The sequence below is a fragment of the Hippocampus guttulatus genome, chromosome 21 (assembly GCF_054856545.1).
Source record: "Hippocampus guttulatus isolate MCC_2025c chromosome 21, RoL_Hgut_1.0, whole genome shotgun sequence".
In the NCBI taxonomy this organism is placed as follows: Eukaryota; Metazoa; Chordata; class Actinopteri; order Syngnathiformes; family Syngnathidae; genus Hippocampus; species Hippocampus guttulatus.
In genome coordinates, this window is record NC_141281.1 from 10,578,266 (window position 1) to 10,598,515 (window position 20,250).

A 20,250-nucleotide genomic window follows, 5' to 3' on the forward strand; every position below is an offset into this window, starting at 1 on the left:
AAAAGAAGTTAACATTGTGTGTCGCAGCCTTTAGCCATTGTCATGTCTGACAGGAAAATACCAAACAATGCAAAGAGATTTATGTGATGCGTTTAAGTGCTCCCTCAACTGCCGTCTTCCTTGGCCGGATTACAAAGCGCAGTTGGCATATATTTATTTCGACGGCCTCATTTGGATGCTTTTGGCAGTCACAGCCTTGATAAGTAATTAAATAAGAACCCAAAGGCCTCTTGTTGTTTGGGCATTCTGCTGTTGCTAGGCAGATTTCGTTGGGCTCACTTGTCAACCAAAGAGGGGGACGGGGGGGGACCCAACGTCAGTTTCACCGATCAAGATGAAATTGGGTCAGCATGTCTATCACGGCAGGACGCACGAAAAACTCTTTGAAACTCACATTCAAAATTGAACAGGAAGTCAGCCATTTTGATTGGAAGGAGCCATTTTCGGTGAATTCCATGTCCCATACTGGAAAATCCGCCAATGAGCCCCAATCGGAACCGGAGGGTACTAGAAAGGGCACGATACCAAATCAAAAATATTCTCTGATTTCTGTCATCCTGAGTGAACAAAGACCGATTATCTTTGTTACTTTGGGAAAACAGTCATCAACATTTTTGATGATTTTTCTGATATAGACACAGGAACTGAATCGTAATCAATTTGAAATCAAATAATGTTTTTTGTTGAGGGATGGAAAAAATGTTTGATTTGAGTCATAGATTAATCAACGGATTAAATTTAATTTTTTTTTTTTAATTGCAGCCCTAATTTGATTACCATCTTGAATTTTCTCATGTTCTGAAAGGCCATCCAGCGCTTCCCGTCCATTTTTTTTCTCTTTTGTCTCAGAGTGAATCTGTCAAGCAGGATTTCCTTCCTTCCTTCCTTTCTCCGTTCCTTCCTTCCTTCCTTCCTGGCCCTGCCCATCTTTACATTGTGCTGCATGCTCCAGCAGGCACAGAGCCGAAGTCGGAGAACCCAACGTTTACCACGTGACAAGCCCAGAGGAAGTGTATCGGACACACACACCCACACACCCACACACACACACACACACGCATAATAAAAACCACAAATGTCGTCTGTACAAATGACTTAAGTGAGCATCCAATGGTGGTTTGCTGAAACTGGACCTTAATGTTTTCATGAAATTAAAGCCAGACACAATACGGAACTTCCACTCCTTTTTTTTTTTTTTTTGATGGTCGGATTAAGTAAGACTTTACACAGTGTCTGTCTGCAATTTGAGGATCTTGCTCGAGGCAAAGAGGCCAGTCACGCCACTCAATTGCAAACTGTCTCGTTTTAAGTCCATTTATTTGAAACAATGACATATTTTTAACTGAGCAGTCTAAGCTAACAAGGCAACTTATTGTAAATGATTGTGTAGTTTTTTAATGGTAACAGTGTTACAGTTTAATATTTCCCTTGTCTCCGTGTGTTAGCTTAGCTGGCCAACTAACCTGGTCTCTTTTAATGGTAACAGTGTGACAGTTAAATCTTTCCCTTGTCTCCGTGTGTTAGCTTAGCTGGCTAACTAAGCTGGCCTCTTCTAATGGTAACAGTGTCACAGTGTCATCATTCCCTTGTCTCCGTGTGTTAGCTTAGCTGGCTAACTAGCCTGGCCTGTTTTAAGATAAGATATCCTTTAATGGTAACAGTGTCACAGTTAAATCTTTCCCTTGTCTCCGTGTGTTAGCTTAGCTGGCTAACTAACCTGGCCTCGCCTCGTGTGGAATTGAGCATTTTGGTTCGCAAGCTAACAACAGTATTTATTTTTTATTCCTCGTAGTTTAAGACACCACTGTAAATGTCCTCTTGAGTGTTTTGAGTCAAAACAACATTGTGCATTCCGAGCTTGCTGAAGCTCAGTGCCTCTTTGCGCTTCTTAAACATAAAACCAAACCGTTTGGAATACAAAATAACACTATAGTTGCTTCTCTGCGTCCAAGCTAATTTGAACGTTTTAACGGTCAGGTTCAAGATGTGACACGGATGGCCAACGAGGCCCAGAAGAGCGTCACCGATGGATGCTGGTCTACTTGGGATTCAGGCCTGGCCGGCGTCCAGACAGCCTGGATCCGTTGTCAGGGTTCAAAAACGTTCCCTTGCGGACACGAAGGAGCGGCGGATGCAAACAATCGGTGCTTTGCTCCGCTGCTAGTAAATAAAAAGGCATTTGCCTGACCCAGAAAAAGCACAACGCAATTAGGCAAATGAAGTGTATATTTATGGGCCGTCCTGAAAATGGGCCTCCATTCACAGTCGGCTCGGGTCCATAAATCCAATGAGTCAGCTTGCCGTCTTGGACATTTTCCAGGGCTTCACTTTTAACTAAATTACCCAGGAAGCTTTGCTGCTTTTCTTCAGAAGGAGCATGTCTCCTCCCCCCCCCCCCTTCCCTGAAACTTTATTCCAGGAATAACATGCACTCTTCACCAATAACCGGAATGAATAATAATCATAATAATGATTCCGAAGATTTATAAACAGGGATGAAGCAGTAAACTGCAACAATATTTCACATGTTTTCATCTATTTGTATTTTTTTGCCAATATATTTTTGGGGTCAAATTTTGTGTGTTTGTATTTTTTTTCCCCCAATTTTTTTTTTTTGCTTTATATTTCTTTTTTTTATAGTATTTGTGTGAAGCACATTTTCCAAGTTCGCTAATATTTGTGTTTACATTTTTTATATGTATTAGTGTGCCAAATTCTTTTGACTTTAGCCACTATGCCAAATGTGTCTCTTTTGGCGACATGCTAGCAACACCGAATATTTTGATGACTATTAATGTGATTTCTTACTTACACCTTTTGATTTTTTTCTCTCCGTAATGCTACATGGCGTAAGGCGTTAGCAGGAAGCCCACCTTTCGCTTAGGCTCGACACTGAAAAGCCCTGTCGAGGTCCGTTTTTTGTTTTTTTTAAATACATATTAGACTTCTTAATGAATGCTAATGCAGCCGAGTGTCGGAGAGTTGTGAGGTGAGGCTGGCTGCAGAATGCTAATCAGCCCAGTTGCGGTGCAACAAAGAGACTGATTATTGAAGTTGCCTCCTTCCCCCCTCAAATCCAAATTCCAGCACTCACTGTTACAGTTTTCTTCTGAAGTGTTTCTCGGTAATCAACCGACATATTGGCTTGTCCACCCCAAATAAGTGAAATTAACCCTTTCATGCAGCCTGTCACCCAATAACATGATAAGCTGTCCACTGTAGTAACCGCTGTCCCTGAAAGGGTTAAATTCATCCAGCAAATTGTAGGCTTTTAAATTTAGTTCATTTTAATTAGTTTTAAGAGTTTTTTTAAATGTATTTATTTTTAGAAATGCTTCATTTTAGTTGAGCTGTTATTATTTTTAGTATTAGTTTGAGTTTTGTTTAATATATGGGAGTCTGACTGTGGCTGTCCTCTTGCAGGTGTTCCTGCATCGACTGGACCAATATGCTGCCATCAAAGTGGACAAGAACATCACGGAGGAGACGGTCAAGGTGATAAGTCTCTCTCTTTTCTTTTTTCTTTTTCCTTTGAGCCAATATTTAGGACATTTCTAAATACTACTCCCTGAGATAAACGATCACTCAGCAGATATTTACAGCACATCCTTGAGGTTGTCTGACATATCTCGCCATTTTATGGATTGTTTGGGAACAGGCCGTACCTACCGCCCCCGTTTTTAAATTTAATTTAATTTCATTTCATTTGATTGTATTTTATTTTATTGTATTTTATTTATGTATTTATTTTAGGACTCTGGCTGGATGTCATGCTAGCCAAGGTGTGGGCAGACCATATTAAAAATGGGCAAAAGGAGAATCAAGAAAAAGAGAAAAAAAAAAGAAGAAAAACAGCGAAAAATGAATGTTAGGGAGAAAAAAAATTACAATTGCTTTCATATATTTTTTAAAAATGATAATATACTGGTAGATATATTATAGAAAATATTCTACGTAAATGTGAAAGTTTTATTTTGTTTATTTATTTATTTATTAAGAATTTAATTCTAATCGAGTAACACATTTAATAAAATGCATGTTACCCAATTTTAGGGGAAGAACAAAATGAGTGCAACAAATATGACAGGATTCCGGAGATTCCGGAAAGGTGCTCGGCGGCCGTCCTTTGTCCACTCGTGGGCCCAAAAAAAAACAAAAAACATTTGGATTGAATTTCTCCCATCAAGCATTTGCTCTTAATATCGCCACAAGTGTCTCGTGAAAGCCTCCTCTGTTCTCTCTCTGCGTGTTGATGTTTTAAATTACAAGATCAAAGCCGGCATAACAAAGACGCTGCGTGCTTTGAGTTTTGCCCGGACTGAGGCACTTCCCTTCGTGCCGCCATCTTGAATCCAGACACTTTCTTCATTGACTTTCCCAGGTGTTGTTCTCGAACATCGTGGACATCCTGGCGGTGCACAAAGACTTCCTGTCCATGGTGGAGGACCTCCTGCAGCCCGACCCGCACGCCCACCACGAAGTCGGACGCTGCTTCTTGCACTTTGTGAGTGACCGCGTTTGAAATCATCCACTGCCCCCCCCCCCCAAAAAAAAAGTTCGATATACGCACGGGCAGCAATTGTCTTTGCTTTGCAGAGGAGACGTTTCCAGATTTATGATGAATACTGCGGAAATCACGAGAAGGCGCAGCGGCTGCTGCTGGAGCTCAACAAGATCCGCAGCGTCCGCACATGCTTGCTGGTGAGACGGCACCTAAAAAAAAAAAGATTTTTGGTCTTTGTATTATTTTTCATATTTTTATTTTTATTTTTTAAATCATTGAATCATCGTGAGGAAATATTGGCTGAATAATGTTCGATCTATAAAGCCCTCCTCCATGATTTTAATTTGAGATACAAGCGGCCGAAATTAGTTTCCTCCGAAGGGCTCTCCCCTAGACATAAGGTGAGAAGCTCGGTCATCCGGGAGGGGCTCAGAGTCGAGCCGCTTCTCCTCCACGTCGAGAAGAGCCAGATGAGGTGGCTCGGGCATCTGATTAGGATGCCCGAGCCACCTTCCTGGTGAGGTGTTTCGGGCATGTCCCACCGGCAGGAGGCCCCGGGGATGACCCAGGACATGCTGGAGGGACTATGTCTCCCAGCTGGCATGGGAACACCTCAGGATTCCCCGGGAAAAACTGGAAGAAGTGGCTGGGGAGAAGGAAGTCTGAGCTTCCCTGCTGAAGCTGCTGAGGGCATTTTGACATCCGAGTTACAGATCCGTAAAGCCAACGTCACGGTCTTGAATTTGATGCATGACTTGAATGTAGCTTGTTGAAAATCGATTTTTTTGAAGTGATCGGGGAGCTCTTTTAAACAACAACAAAAAAGTTTATTTTTGTTCATTGTGTCATCACGTTTCGGAATTGAATAAATACTCTTGGACTCTCGCTTTAACCCTTTCATGCACCCTGTAACCTGATCACACCATAAGCTGTCCGCTTTAGTAACCCCTGCGCCTGAATGGGTTAAAACATCAACAGGCTGTGTGTGTGTGTGTGTGCGCGCGTCGGGTTTGAGTGAGCGCGGCAGCTGATGCGCGTGGGAGGACTTCCACTTCCTGCTGCGCTTTGAGAGACTTCCACAAGGGGGGCATCAAGGAGCCGCAAGGGAAAAAAAAAAAAGAAAAAGTTGGATTCCCTCTTAGCTTTTTAACTATCTTCCGTAGAACTGCATGTTACTGGGAGGCCGGAAGAACACTGAAGTCCCACTGGAGGGCTACCTGCTGGCTCCCATTCAGAGGATCTGCAAGTACCCTCTGCTGCTCCGAGTGAGTTTGCCAACGACCCCGCTTCTCGAAAACGCGTTTACACCTCAAGTTCCTGAAAGTTGTTCAAATCTAGAAAAGAGAATGTTTCAGACAAATGAAATTTGTTTTGGTGTGTGCAATAACATGTGCCGCAAATATTTTTATTAGTCTTTCACAATGAAAAAAATAATAAAATAAAATAATGGCAGTGGATGGCAACACACGGAAGGGTCCATTGAAGTGGATGATGCGCAACTGTGACATTACGATTAATTCATAGAAGAGAAAACAACATTTGAATAGCTGTCCATATTCTGTATATAAGTCCATAAAAATACGACACGACAACAAAAATACACTTACCGCTACTTCATGAAATCCGCCGAATGAAAAATAAAATTCAAAGCGCCAAATCAAAGTCAACATCAAATTCGACAAAAATAAAATGCAGTTAAATGGAATCGATTACATTCAGGAACAACTAAATACGGCGCACAAAATACAATGATTTCCAGGGAATTGAAATTAATCGAAATGCCATTAATTTAAAAAAAAATCTGAAAAATATGGAGCTATGATATTGTAAAAATGCAGGATTAATAACATAAAAAAATCAAACAGTTAATGCATCATGATTTTATGCTTGCAATTCACTTCAGTGTATGACCGAATCCAATTCCTCAAATCAAGTCTCCACCGCTGGCTGCAAATCCTCCTCGGCCGGTCCAGCTGTAACGTTTCAGTTCGTACCTGTCCACCACTCCCGCTCGTCACTCCTCAAATTTCCGCCAACTCGGGCAGAAGAAAAACCGCGTTCAAAGGCTCGGTTCTCCTTCATCCTGTTTTCATGCGCGAAAAAGCCGTTGGGATATGTGCGCACACGTGTAAGACAAACAAGGTAATTTGACGCCCAGACGTTTGGAAGCGTCACACCTGCCAGGCCTTGTCTTGTGGAAATGATATTTTCACTGTATTGCTGACATACGGAAATGGTACGTGGTGAAATAAATGGGCGAGGAGTGCGTGTTAAAAATTTGTCATTTAACCCTTTCGGGTGAATTGAAAAATTGACCTTTGACGTCGATAGCCGTCAATGCTTAATGAGTTAACTAAAAATAAAGTTCTCTTGAAATATAATACATTTAAGTTACTAAAATTAATAACTAGCAAAAAAAATGCTTGTCATTCATTAAATTCACAAATAAATTCATAGTTCAAGAATAAATAACGCAAAATACACTCTCACCACTGATTTTGTATCCCCCCCCCCTCAGGAGCTGCTAAAGCGGACGCCCAAGAAGCACGAGGACTACGCGCTGGTGCAGGAGTCACTGCAAGTGATGAAGGCCGTGTGCTCCGGCATCAACGAAGCCAAGCGGCAGATGGAGAAGCTGGAGCTCCTGGAAGAGTGGCAGTCGCACATCGAGGGCTGGGAGGTGCGTTTCAAAGACACCCGGGGGGCGGGGGATGGAGAATCCTCAATGCCTGTCAACAAAATGGACAGTTTAAAACGATTGTCAAATGTGCGATTACTTTTTGCGATTAATCGCGAGTTAACGATGAAAAAAATCGTGATTAAATATGATTAAAAAAATGTCATTTACAGACGTCCCTAATATAAACACAAATTAGCTAATACAGAATGCAAGGGGGGAAAAAATGATTTTCTTTATTTTATTTTTTTGTCAGACAAAGAAAATTTGGGTGTAGCCTCTGCAGGAAAATTTCCCCCACAGTACTCTGTATTTATTATAAACCCAAACTCAGTGTGATGGCTGGTCATCCCTCTGCCAGAGTTTTAGTCACGCCGGTCACTACCACTTGTCTTTTTTTGGGCTCTCCAAGTTGAACATTTGATCATATTTAGTGGTAAATGAGGACAAATGAGCTTCTGTCGTTTCCCGATTCATCATCCACTTCTCGGTTTGCTATTTCTGGTGGGTTAAAAGTAGAGGAAATGAGAAACGAGACGAAATGATGCTTTAAAGGTCTGCTTTGCTTTTATGATGGAAGGAATGAAGGTGACATCAAAATAACTAAGCAGCTGCTGGAACGATTGATAGAGCGCTCATTCAACACTTGCTTTTTCATGACAAGAAGAATGACGGTTCTACGTCGCAGGGTGCTTTATTTGAGCACAGTAGTACAGTACACTACAATATTTTTGTTGCATTATGTGTGTGTGTGTGTATATATATATATATATATATATATATATATACACACACACATTTTTTAATTGTATTTTAACATTTTTCGACTTTGGAAAAATAATAATAGTTTTAACAATTAGCCATGAATGCAACACTTTCTTGCATTGTATTTATTTGAAAACAATTAAAAATAATCAACACACCGTGAGACTAACTTTTCATGAAATTCCTAACCGACATATCAGCGTAATATATTTTTCTTAAAATGTATTTTGTTTTTATATTTAAAATTGAATACTTTTTAACATCAGTAATTTATTATTATTAATATTATTATTTTTATACCAATTTTTAGCAAATTTTAAAAACATTTTATTTTCCTGCATTTATATTTTTAACTGATTTTTTTTTCTTCAATCACTGGTAATTATATTTACCATGATATATATGCCTAATACTTTGGTTGTTGAACAAAGAATTTAATGGGAAAAAAAACATTATTTTAAGGTCTCTGAGCAATTTCCACTTGGTTTTAAATGACCAATTATGTTTACATGACGGTAAAACATGGATTATGGCATGCCGATGCTAAATTGAGCGGCTTGTGTGTGTGTGTGTGTGTGTGTGTGTGTGAGAGAGACACAAGTTTAAGGGAGCATCTGGTGAAACAAAACGACTTGAACATCTGTTTGGGCTCCTCAGATGTTTAAAAAGGTCCTGAAAGAGCAAAAGAATGTAAAAAGACTTGGCGGTGGTAAAGTTATTTTTAGCAGCGAGGGGGACCAATCACACATGGCATGCCAAGTCCCCTGAGCGCAGGCAAGGTGAGGGAAAAGACATTTTCCTTTCACCATATGACACACACGCACGCACACACACACACAGGATGTTATTCTATGGACGCCATTAGAAGAGGAAACGGGTTTTGTGTGTGTGTGTGTGTGTGTTTTCGCACCCCGAGAGATTGGACCGGAAAGGCCCGGTCTTTTGTAATCTCCTCTCTTCCCCATGTGTGAATATTCAATATTGTGCTCCATCCAAACGTCTCTTTCATGTGTGTGCGTGTGCGTTATCAGGGTTCCAACATTACCGACACATGCACGGAGATGCTCATGCACGGCGTCCTGCTTAAGATCTCCGCCGGGAACGTACAGGAGAGGATCTTCTTCCTGTTTGACAAGCTCCTGGTCTATTGCAAGAAAAAAAACAGGTGGCTCCCCTCGAGTCGTTTGGGCTTTTTTGTCTTGTTTGGGTTATTTACGCCTTTTTTGACATATTTTTGTGGGCACACTGTTTTCATCGGCTTCAAGTGTTTGTAAAACGCTGCTTTAATAATATCCAGAATTGACTGTTTTTTGTGTTTTTTTTAGGGTGGGGTACACCATCTCTCATAGTTTAAACGGTTCAATGCAGACTGCACTTTGAGTTCCTAAAAGGCTTTATGAAGAAGAAAAGTTTGTGGGCGTCCAAAAATGTGTTCTGTTCAAAAAAGTATACAAAGGACTTTGCATTTGGGGACGAGTGGGTGCGCCAACCCCAAATGGACTTTTTGGGGAGGTTTTCCAAGGCAAGGTGGTGCACCAAGTCATGATAATGAATGGCTGCATAGGTTAAAAAGTTTGACTATGTCCACTCTAAAAGTATCCAGAATTGTTTTTTTTTGGGGGGGGGGGGTGCACCAAGTCTGTCAGGATGTTGACAGGGGTTCGCGGGTCTAAAAGTTAGGAAAAGACCACTGTGAAAGTATTCAAAAGGGCTTTTTTTGTGTGTGTTTGGGGGGGGGCATAAGAGAAGGGGTGCATCGATTAAAATATTTGAGAAAGTACACCTTTAAAAGTATCCCAAAATACTTTTTGGTGGGTTGGGGGCTGAGGGGGGCGTCTGATAGAGGGTGTGCCGAGTATGTTAGAATGTTGGCTTACAAACTTACACTACTTTAAAACTATCCAGAAAGGCTTTTTAGAAGGGATGGTGTGCGTCGCGTCTGTTGGGATGTTGGGGGTGTCAAAAGGTTTTTGTGGCGGTGCACAGGAAGTGGGGGTGAGGGGCTGCCAAGGTCAAAAGTTTAAGGAAAAGTTTGAGGAATAACACTCCAATGACTTTGTTTTTACTTCTTTTTTGTGTGTGTGTGTTCATGGGACGGGGGTGCGCTGTTTCATACACCATCTCGACAAACCTGCCATTTCTTTTATCCTCTTAAGACGTTTGAAAAACAGCAAAGCAACCACAGAGGCTCCTCGCTACCTGTTCAGAGGCAGAATCAACACTGAAGTGATGGAAGTAGAAAATGTGGACGACGGAACGGGTGAGTCAAGCGCATTCTATATGTATTCAATAAAAAGTCGAACAAAGCTTTTTTTTTGATGACTATTGTTTAATATTATTTTTTAAGTAAGTGAATTAAATTTCATTTGAGTCCATTAGTTTGTGGTCTTCAACAAAAAGCAGGGAGTGAAAATACAGACTGCTAACGTTAGCGTCTCGTGTTTAACTGGTTAGCTACTATTGTCACTTGGTTTCAAAAGATAATGTTTCATATGTTATTATGTTATATATATATTTTTACATCACTTTAGTGGGTAAACGGTGCTGATTGTCACATTGGTAGTTGCGTCTTGGTTTGAACTACTGCCCCAGCCGGGAGAATGCTAGGTGCTAAGCTAACTAGCTATACACCAGTAGAGCTGCTGCTGGCTAGCTGGTGCAGCCAAACACATGCCAAGCTGCTCCTCGAAGTCAGTAATCCTCACTTGGAAAGATTCATTTTATTAAATGTTCTTAATTATTATTTTTTTTTGTTGTATTTATTTTTTTTAATATTTATTTTATTGTTACACGTCTTCCACGTGACACATTACTCGGACTTATACAGTACTTGAGTGAGGTTGCCTTCTCCGTATCCTTACGTGTTCCTGCGGCCCGCCTGCTGATCGCTTGTGTCTCTTGGCCCTGCGCATCCTCTGATTATCTCTTATATTTTAGTGGAAGCCCTCCATTTCCTGAACTCGCTCTCTGTTTAATGAATGACGGACGCAGCGTAGTCTCCGTAAACATGGTAGGCAGGTGGCGGCTTGTGGGTATCGTGCCAACACCGCAAGCGGTATATCAACCTCGCATGTCCGACAAGTGAATTATGGCTTGGGTTTCCCGTATAATGAAGCCCCAAATCCATCCAAACACCCTCAACAAAGAGCAACTTTGTGCCTGAGGTTGAGAAAATGCCCTTGAGGTATTTAGACACATGGTGATGATGATTGGCATGGTTTGGTTACATATGCTGGCTGCCTGGATGGACCACACACGTAACAGAAGATTCAAATTAAATCCTGGGTTCCCAAAACGTTGGTTAATAACTGGTCATATGGAAACACAAAATAGCTGTCCGTGGTCCATAAAATGCTGGTTAGTAAAGGGGTCCAGTGGAACAAAAAGAGAGTGCCGGTGTCACTTCCTGTACGATTTTCTCACCATGCCTTTTTTCAAATCTGTCCCCCAGCCGACTACCACAGCTCCGGCAACATTGTCAACAACGGCTGGAAGATCCACAACACGGCCAAAAACAAATGGTTCGTGTGCATGGCCAAGACGGCCGAGGAGAAGCACGAGTGGCTGGAGGCCATCATGAAGGAGCGCGAACGGCGCAAGAGTACGTCTCCATCCCGCTCGAAACCCAAAGAGGGTTAATGTCCAGGTGTCCCGATACTTTTGGTCACATCCTGCGTGCCTGCCTGTGTGTGTTTATCGGTAGGTCTGACACTGGGCATGGAGCAGGACACGTGGCTGATGGTGTCTGAGAAGGGGGAGAAGCTCTACCAGCTCATGAGCAAAGGACACCTCATCAAGGACCGCAAACGCAAGCTCAGCACGTTCCCAAAGTGCTTCCTGGGAAGGTGAGGTTCCACCACTTGTTTGTGTCTTTTGGGAAGGCTGTTGTTCTTATTCAAATCGAAGTCCTTTCCTTTGTCCACAAAACGATGACAGGCCAAAGGAACAAAAACAGGAAGTAGAAACCTACCAAAATAAAAAACAATAGATTGCTTCAGAAGCTAACGTAAGAGCCTACATCTTGACTAATCCACGTGTTAGCATTAACAAGCTACCTTCAGCATGTATCGCGCCGGGTGCACATCAGCTCCCGGTTTTCCTCCGGCATGCATTCCTCCCACGGCGTTGCCGCTGCGGTGTGTCTGCGAGAAGAACGACCGAAGCGGAACGTGGTCACTGGTCGCTGCTCATTCTCAAACCGCCGTGCCGTGTAAACTCAGCCACAGCAATCTCCTTTCCTCCGTCGCACGCTTTTAAAAATAACAGCGGTGTTATTGTAGCGCCGCCGTCATTACTGGTCACAACTGCTGATGTGAATTACATGGACTATGCGAGAACACCAGTTGGAATTTTGTCATATTTTAAATAACCTCAAACCACGAATGTGAAAATATCGCATGTTATTACAAGGCTTCCTTAGTGGTGAAAGGTAGAGATTTTAGTGTGTCTTGTGTTGAACATTTTACATTACATTTATGTTGAAGCACTGTTGCTTTTAGTTTGGTAGGTTTCTTCTTCCCATTTTTTGATGCATTATTCCTTCGGACTTTATACTTTTTGTGGGCAAAAAACACTTTAATATGGATTTTTTTGTGAGTCCAGAGTCAAAATGTTGACTGCCTCTGCCACTACCTGTTAATTGGCTGGCCTCATGTTTGAGCTTTTTATAGTTGTTTGGCTTTTGCTTTTATTTTGGTAGGTTTTTACTTTTTACCTTTTTTGATTCATTATTGACTTGGTGGACAAAAATGTTTTTCATGTGGATGCTCTCTGACTTGTGTTGTGTATTTGATGCCATCTCTTCGGAATGTTTGACAAGAAGAGGTAGACTGTGTTGTTGGCTTCTTTTGGTTGTCCATTTTTTGTTTGATAATGACTACTGAGTGAAGAGGTAGACAGCTATGTTAGCTTAGCCAGTCTGGCTAGCCACACAGCATGCTTGTCATTTGTTATCAAACCTTTACTTTAGTATGTTTGTACTTCCCGTTTTTTTTTTTGATGTGACGTATTATTGACCAAGTACATATTTTGATGCCCTATGAGTGGTGTGGTATTTTTGAGTCCAACCAAGCTAGCAGGAGTTTTCTCCTGTTCATGTGGATTTGTAGACTGCTACATTAGCTTCGCAAGCTAGCCACTAGCCACCCCCCCCCCCCCCGTGCCATTTATGTGCCTGAGGTCATGAGAACCTTTCTGCATTTCTCTTCCTTGATGGTTTACTATTGAACGAGATTGTGAATTCTTTTTTTTTTCTTATTTGTTTGGCTTGTGTGGTCAGACGAGGATGTAATCACAGCAGAATGAAAGCCATCAGATTAGCTGCTGTGTTTGTCACACGTGATATTTTCACAGTGAAGATGCCTTTGTAATTTTCAAGTGACGCCACGATGTATTTATTTGTCTCACTCTCTCTCTCTCTCTCCAGTGAGTTTGTATCCTGGCTGATGGAAATCGGCGAGACGGGGAACCCGGAGGAGGGCGTGCACCTTGGTCAGGCCCTGCTGGAGAATGGTATCATCCACCACGGTTGGTTTCCACTGTTTCGGCCCTTGGCTAGCCTCGTTAGCTTTCCTTCCATCAGAAGTCCTCACTTAGTGCTCCTTGGTGTTAGTATCGTGAACAGATGGACACCAGTCATGTGAAACTCAAAAGGAATTTATTCACAGAAGTTGCTTTCTAACCGACCCCATGGAGCAATACAGAATGTAAAAACTAAAATCAATAAATGGGTGTAGAGCTGCTAAAGAATTAGCAGCGCCGCACGAAGCTAGAGTTATCAGTCTACAGGCTCACTCAGTAGTCGTTCTTCTCAAACGTCTCAAATTGATGAACATCAATCACATCAGAACCAAATACAAGATACTCCAAAAATGGAACATTTACCAAAATAAAACTGGTTACCGAACCAAGCGTTTGGCAAGTAATGAATCACCGGCCATCTTAAAAAATATACATTCTTGCTTTCAGGCAACACAAACAGATTATCACCATTCAGATGAAATCCAAATTAGTAACTCATGGGTCCTAATTTGCACATGCTACTGACACTAACCCCAAACTAGCATGCTACAATTTACTTTTTGCTATACAGGTCAATGACAGCAACGCAGCAATGAACAACGATCCAAACCAAATAAACGGACGTCCTTTTTCCACATACATTTGCTCACCGATCCTATGGAACAAAACCACCAAGTAGAAACTTACTCGAATCAACCCGGTAACTCAAGCATGTGAATGGCAGCTAATGAAATGGTGATCACCACGAGAAAGTAACATTTTATTCAACACCTGTTGCTCCTTTTGATTACTCTCCAAGGTCCAGTTTGGTGTTCCAGCAGCAGCTTTTTGGCTCCATTTAATGAAGCGTTAAATGGAGGGAGGCCATCGCGATCGTTTCTGTCAGGGATTATTATGAGCATTCATCTCCTTTAGCTGCAATGTTTTCGTGGCACACTTCCTGTGTGTTTAGCTCATGAAGCTTAAGATACTTTGCAATGTGTTTCTTCACCGTCCAAAAAAACTCTTAAACACTTTGCGCCCGTTTATTGCTTCCTTGGAGGAAAATAAGATGAAAGTGTGTGTGTGTGGGGAAAAAACAACAGAATATCCTTCTATAAAAGTTTTATTTATTTCCTTTTTTTTTAGTCACTGACAAGCACCAGTTCAAAGCCGAGCCCGTCCTGTACCGCTTCCGCTACGATGATGGCACCTACCACCCGAGGACTGACATGCACGATGTCATCGCCAAGGTAACTTTTGCCAGACCGAAAATAAGAGTTTGACGAGACTGAATCGGTTTAATTATTTTTTTTCTCCTCTTTTTCGCAGGGCGTTCGCCTCTTCTGTCGGCTTCACAGCCTCTTTACTCCCGTCATCAGGTGGGTAGGAATTAAATTCTTGATCTCTTATTGTAATTTGAGTTGCCTTTTTTTTTTGGGCGGGGGGGGGGGGGGGATAACTTTAAAGACTGAGAGCTTATCTTGCTACCTATACTTCAGTAACGATTAACATTAGCAATGTGTTAGCTCTTAATACATAGCATCACTGCAACTATGGAGATTATTAACATCCTTATGTTAGCCTTTAGCATCTAGGACTACCGTACTTATAAATGTTATCAATATGTTGACTGTGATGTCATACCACTACCGAATCAATCAACAGTGTTGGAATGTTGACATTGGACTGTAACACATCAGTCCACATTCACCTCCCAATGTTAGAATATAGCACTCCTGACATCAGATAAGAATTGAAGTCTCCATTTTGAGCTAAAAGCACAGAGCACGTAGCTAAAATCTTAAAAGACGAATTTTCCCATGTTTGTGTGTTGTTGTTGTTTTTTTTTTCTTTTCGTTTTTTTAACTGGTGCCTGTTGTGGACCACACCTCATTTTAACCGTAACAACAACCGAGCTGCATCTTTTGCCAGATCTCAGTAAGAAAATTATCCCTGACCTCTCTCCCACTCCTCCCCAAAACTTGACGGGAATTGGTAACGTTTTTTGTTGTTGTTTTTTTTTTTTTTGTCCGATTCTGCTGGCGAAAGCACAAACAGCCATGATAACCGACTTTCTCTTTGTACAGCGAGTTCCAAACGACCTCCTTTTCCCCTCCGTCGCCAGCCTCGGCCTGCTGTTCCCTTGTGCTGGACATATGGGTGCTCAGCAGACCGCAGTTTGCCCCCCATTTGTCACTGGTGACAGCCTCTCCTATTCAGCGGGGGGAGGGCATGGTGCCTCCTCCCATACGCTTTTGGCTCGCTTGTCCCAGACACATCCAGTTACATAACACAATAAGCAACCAAGTCCTCATGAGTGTTCGCCAGTGTGGTGCAAAGTCACAGCACTTGTGCTGGATTTTCCCCCGGGGCTGTAACATGGCCCTTATGCCCCCCCCACTTTACCCCTATGGCAGGCCTCCACGTTCATGGGAAAATCACAGCTCTGTTTGTGTCTCTGGCAAAGTGAGCGCGCAACACTGAGAACCGTCAACACCACACGGAGATGAGGAGGAGGGGAAAGGGGGGTGTGGTGTGGGGACCCCAGGGACCAAGCACTGCTGGGGCCCTCGCTCGCTCACACTGGAATGTTGTTTTCCTGTGGCCAATTGTCCAGAACGTGGACTCATTTGCCATCAGTGTGAACCCTTCCTTACACTTTTGTCATTTATTTTCATGACTACAGCATTGGTACACGTTAGTGCCGATGTTGGCTAAGGGAGAGTCAAATAATTTCAATACACATTAAGTAGATATAGAATATAATAATGGCTCCTTTATTTAAAAAAATATATATATTCAGTGTGGATCCATTTCAATAGAGTTACAGTATTATGCTCCCTTCATCCATTCCCAGGGACAAGGACTACCATTTGAGGACGTACAAATCGGTGGTGATGGCCAACAAGCTTATTGACTGGCTTATAGCACAGGTACGACTTTTTTTTTTCAACTCATTCAGTACCAGCCAATTCTAGACCAAGTCTGAAAAGATGTTTAAAAACGTCTTTGGGAGTGAATGAGTTTTAAAAGACTCCTATAATAGCCTTATCACCAGTACAGAAAAAAATAATCGGTCACTCTTTTAACAGGCAAAATAACGGATGAAAATGATGAAAATTTTCTTGCAGGGCGACTGCAGAACAAGAGAGGAGGCGCTGATTTGGGGAGTTGAGCTCTGTGACAATGGATTCATGCATCATGGTAAATTAAGCGCTCCTCCGAGTTGGCAGTCCAACCTGTAAGTGGCCTGCGAATGTGCCGTGTGGTTTTTCGACTAGATTCGGTGAATTTCTGTGTGAAAATCCCACACGGTGTCTTGATATTAGCCTTTAGCATGTAGCACTACCATATCTATTACGTTAAGCAATTCGTTTGCCCTTCGGTTTTCGCACTAGTGTACATTTGGACATCATAGCAGGTGTTAGCAGTTAGCATCCCTGTGTTAGCTTTTAATTTATAGTGCTGCCATAGCAATATGATGTCCCTATAGCAAAAATTAGCACTATTCTGACATGATTCGCCTGCTGATGCTACTTAGCTATTAGCTCAACTATCTACAGTAGCATCACAATGATATCCCATAGCTCTACTGTACATATTAATATTTGCAAAATGCCTTTAGCATGTAACATTTTGCTGTCTTCAGTGCTGGAGAAGAGCGAATTCAAGGACGAGCCGTTGCTCTTTCGCTTTTTCGCTGACGAGGAGATGGAGGGTTCCAACACCAAACACAAGCCGGTGAAGCATGACCTGAAAATAGTGGAGAACGTCATATCCAAGTGTCTCCTGGTCAGGGCTTCCTAACCTTCCGCTACATGGCTTCGTTTGCTCTCGGCCTTGCGATGCTCAATGACTGAGCTTTTTGCTCCCTCAGATAAGACCCAGCGATGGAGGCTATGGCTTCACCCTGGAGGAGAGGAACAGGCTACCCATCATCAAATCGGTGGAGAAGGGCTCACCCGCTGAGGTGAGAGCACAAATAATGCCAGTTTGTATTGTTAAAATTCAACACGGTGGCTGTGTGTTTCCAAGATGGCCGGCCTAGAGGTGGGGAAGAAGCTGTTCGCCATCAACGGAGACCTGGTTTTCCTCAGGCCTTTCTCGGAGGTGGAGGTTCTCCTCAGTCAGTGTTTCCACAGCAAAGGGCCTCTTTGGGTCCTGGTCAGCACCAAGCCTAGAGAGTATGTCTTATTTTTGTAGCATACAAACGGAATTACGTTTTGTGTATTGAAAATAACCAAACAACTGCCTTCAAGAAAGACTCTGTTTAGCTTAATGCAAACATAAAATGAAAAAAAAAAAAAACATTCTGTGCTCAGAATTAGCCTCGAAAGTTATGATTTCTTAACCCTTTTAAGCAAGGAAGATTTGAACGCAAACTTGAAGCAACGTATGTAGACAGACAATATGACTCACAGGGATATATTCTTTATCCTCTCCCCAAAAAAGACAAACCATTACAGGTTATTGAGTCGCTGAGAATAGCGAAAATGTGATTAAAGACAAACAAAGAGGCGCCACTCTTCAATTAATTCTTGAAAAATGCACTAAAACCAGTTCTACAATATCAAATATGACTATTACAATTGTTTCTAATTCCAGGACTGTCAAGATTCCTGACTCGGTGGATGGTTTGGGCTTCCAGATCCGTGGTTTCGGCCCCTCCGTGGTTCACGCCGTCGGAAGAGGTAAAAGGACGCATTGTTGTGTTATGGCGGCATCATTGCCACGCAGCGTTTGTGCCTCATGCCCCCCACGTGTCGTGCGACTGCTTGTGTAATCCACACTTTGTGCTCCTCTAACTGAACACAGCATGTTAGAAAGGCTGCCGCTATTCTAACAAGGTTAGTACCTGAGATGGTGTCCGTATTAACATGACAACAAGCCATTATATATTTTTTTGGGGTCCCTTTTTTTTTTTTTACACTACCAGGAATTACTCGACATCTCGCAACCCTGCTCAACATAATACTGCGACGTGATACAACACGACACTGCATATCAGTCAGCCTTCAACTTGCTATGCGTGTGTTGTGAATCACACCCCCCCCCCCCCCCAGATAAACAACTTCCCTCCTCTCCATCCTCTCATTATAATGTTGTATACAGGATGTTGAACAGTTTCCTCTTGCACCTGTTGACCAACCCCCCCCCCCCCCCCCCCCCCCTTGTCTCCCTCCTACACCAGGCACGGTGGCGGCCATGGCCGGGTTGCACCCGGGCCAGTGCATCATCAAGGTGAACGGCATCAACGTGAGCAAGGAGAGCCACGCCAGTGTCATCGCTCACGTCACGGCATGCCGGAAGTACAGGCGACCCTCGCAGGTAACCATGAAAAAGACCGATTGGCTGACGCGACCTTACACTGAAACGACATGACAAAAACATACATACATGACATTACATGATGACACAACATTAAATACATTGTTAAGGGTTGAAATGGATTAAGACAGACATTCATGTTCACCGATAATTTTAGTCTTGCTTGTTCTCGCTGTTTTTTTTTTTGAAGTACTCTCCATATGGCGGATATTAAGTCAAGACATATGGGGACCGCCCTGTTTGAGAGCATCTGGCTTGTAGTCGTGAACCGCGAGACCGCGGAGGAACGGGCACAGAACAAAGCATGTCAAAGTTGGGTCAGAAAGCCACATTGGGGTTTTGGGTGTGGGCAGACGAGACGGACGCGCCACCAGAGTGGCGTGATGAGATTGGTCGCTGCGGTGGAAAACCAAATGCCAAAAGTTTTTGTTTGCACACGTGTGTGACGATGTCTATGTTTTTTCACGCTGGGAAAAAAAAAACGCACATGGAGACACACTCTACAATGTCACCAGAAGTATTGTGACGCCTTGATGGACGGGTGAATAAATAAAACACAGAAACAAATAGGTGGCAAGATACAAATAAATACAGCTCACGAAGACAGAATAAATTAAAATTGGAAACATTTTGTCAAATGACTAATTTATATTTAGAGCCAAATCCAACCCATAATGGAAAATCGTGCATGTTTCAAGGCTTTTGTCCGTATGGAGTGGAGCCACAGAACTGCAATACAACTGAGAGCAAACACACAAGTGGTCTTTAGACGCAAATAAATGTTTCTTTTCTCCGCCAATGCAGCAAGATACAATCAAGTGGGTGTACAACAACAGTGAGAGCGTTCACGAGGACAACCAGAGAAGCAACCACAAGGCCACCCCGGAGGACAACGCTGACGGCTTTGAGTACAAAGTTGAAGGTGATAGCTCACAAATATGTATTTAGACTCCAGAAAAATGCTTTTAAAATAGCAGCATTTTATACCGTTAACAGAACCGTTCCGGTTTCATGCTTTTATTCTGAAAGCATGAAACTGTTACAGAAGTAGCTAACTTTATGAATAAACATCCTGTCACACACCAGCAATGCATTTTGGGGGAAACAAAGTATTATCCAGCCGGCTACCTGTTGAGTAGCCCCGATATTGACTGTCTCGGTCGTGTCTCAGAGGTGATGGACAAGTTTAACACCATCGCCATCATCGACGGCAAGAAGGACCACGTGAGCCTCACGGTGGACAACGTGCACCTGGAGTACGGAGTGGTGTACGACTACGACAGCACGGCCGGCATCAAGTGTCACGTTATGGAGAAGATGCTGGAGCCCAAAGGCTTCTTCAGCCTCACTGCCAAGGTATTCTGTTCGTTTAGCATAGCGCACCCGTCAAAACAATGACAAATAGCAGTCGTTATAAAACCTTTCAAGTCACACACCCCCTTTAAGATCGCATTTGGGTTTGTGCACCACCTCT

At 42.6% G+C, this 20,250-nt stretch overlaps 1 protein-coding gene across 1 annotated transcript in view; it reads left to right on the plus strand.

The window, feature by feature from the left end:
- prex2 (phosphatidylinositol-3,4,5-trisphosphate-dependent Rac exchange factor 2) overlaps window positions 1-20,250 on the plus strand; it is a 42,498-nt gene that overhangs the window by 3,621 nt on the left and 18,627 nt on the right. Inside the window, exons 2-22 of the mRNA XM_086101762.1 lie at window positions 3,424-3,495; window positions 4,382-4,504; window positions 4,597-4,701; window positions 5,668-5,769; window positions 7,023-7,184; window positions 8,978-9,111; window positions 10,103-10,206; window positions 11,398-11,547; window positions 11,650-11,791; window positions 13,372-13,472; window positions 14,595-14,698; window positions 14,778-14,827; window positions 16,306-16,381; window positions 16,580-16,652; window positions 17,098-17,240; window positions 17,326-17,418; window positions 17,484-17,632; window positions 18,054-18,139; window positions 18,640-18,776; window positions 19,581-19,698; window positions 19,948-20,132. Coding sequence (XP_085957888.1) covers window positions 3,424-3,495; window positions 4,382-4,504; window positions 4,597-4,701; window positions 5,668-5,769; window positions 7,023-7,184; window positions 8,978-9,111; window positions 10,103-10,206; window positions 11,398-11,547; window positions 11,650-11,791; window positions 13,372-13,472; window positions 14,595-14,698; window positions 14,778-14,827; window positions 16,306-16,381; window positions 16,580-16,652; window positions 17,098-17,240; window positions 17,326-17,418; window positions 17,484-17,632; window positions 18,054-18,139; window positions 18,640-18,776; window positions 19,581-19,698; window positions 19,948-20,132 — 2,409 coding nt within the window. The remainder of the gene's footprint in view (window positions 1-3,423; window positions 3,496-4,381; window positions 4,505-4,596; window positions 4,702-5,667; window positions 5,770-7,022; window positions 7,185-8,977; window positions 9,112-10,102; window positions 10,207-11,397; window positions 11,548-11,649; window positions 11,792-13,371; window positions 13,473-14,594; window positions 14,699-14,777; window positions 14,828-16,305; window positions 16,382-16,579; window positions 16,653-17,097; window positions 17,241-17,325; window positions 17,419-17,483; window positions 17,633-18,053; window positions 18,140-18,639; window positions 18,777-19,580; window positions 19,699-19,947; window positions 20,133-20,250) is intronic.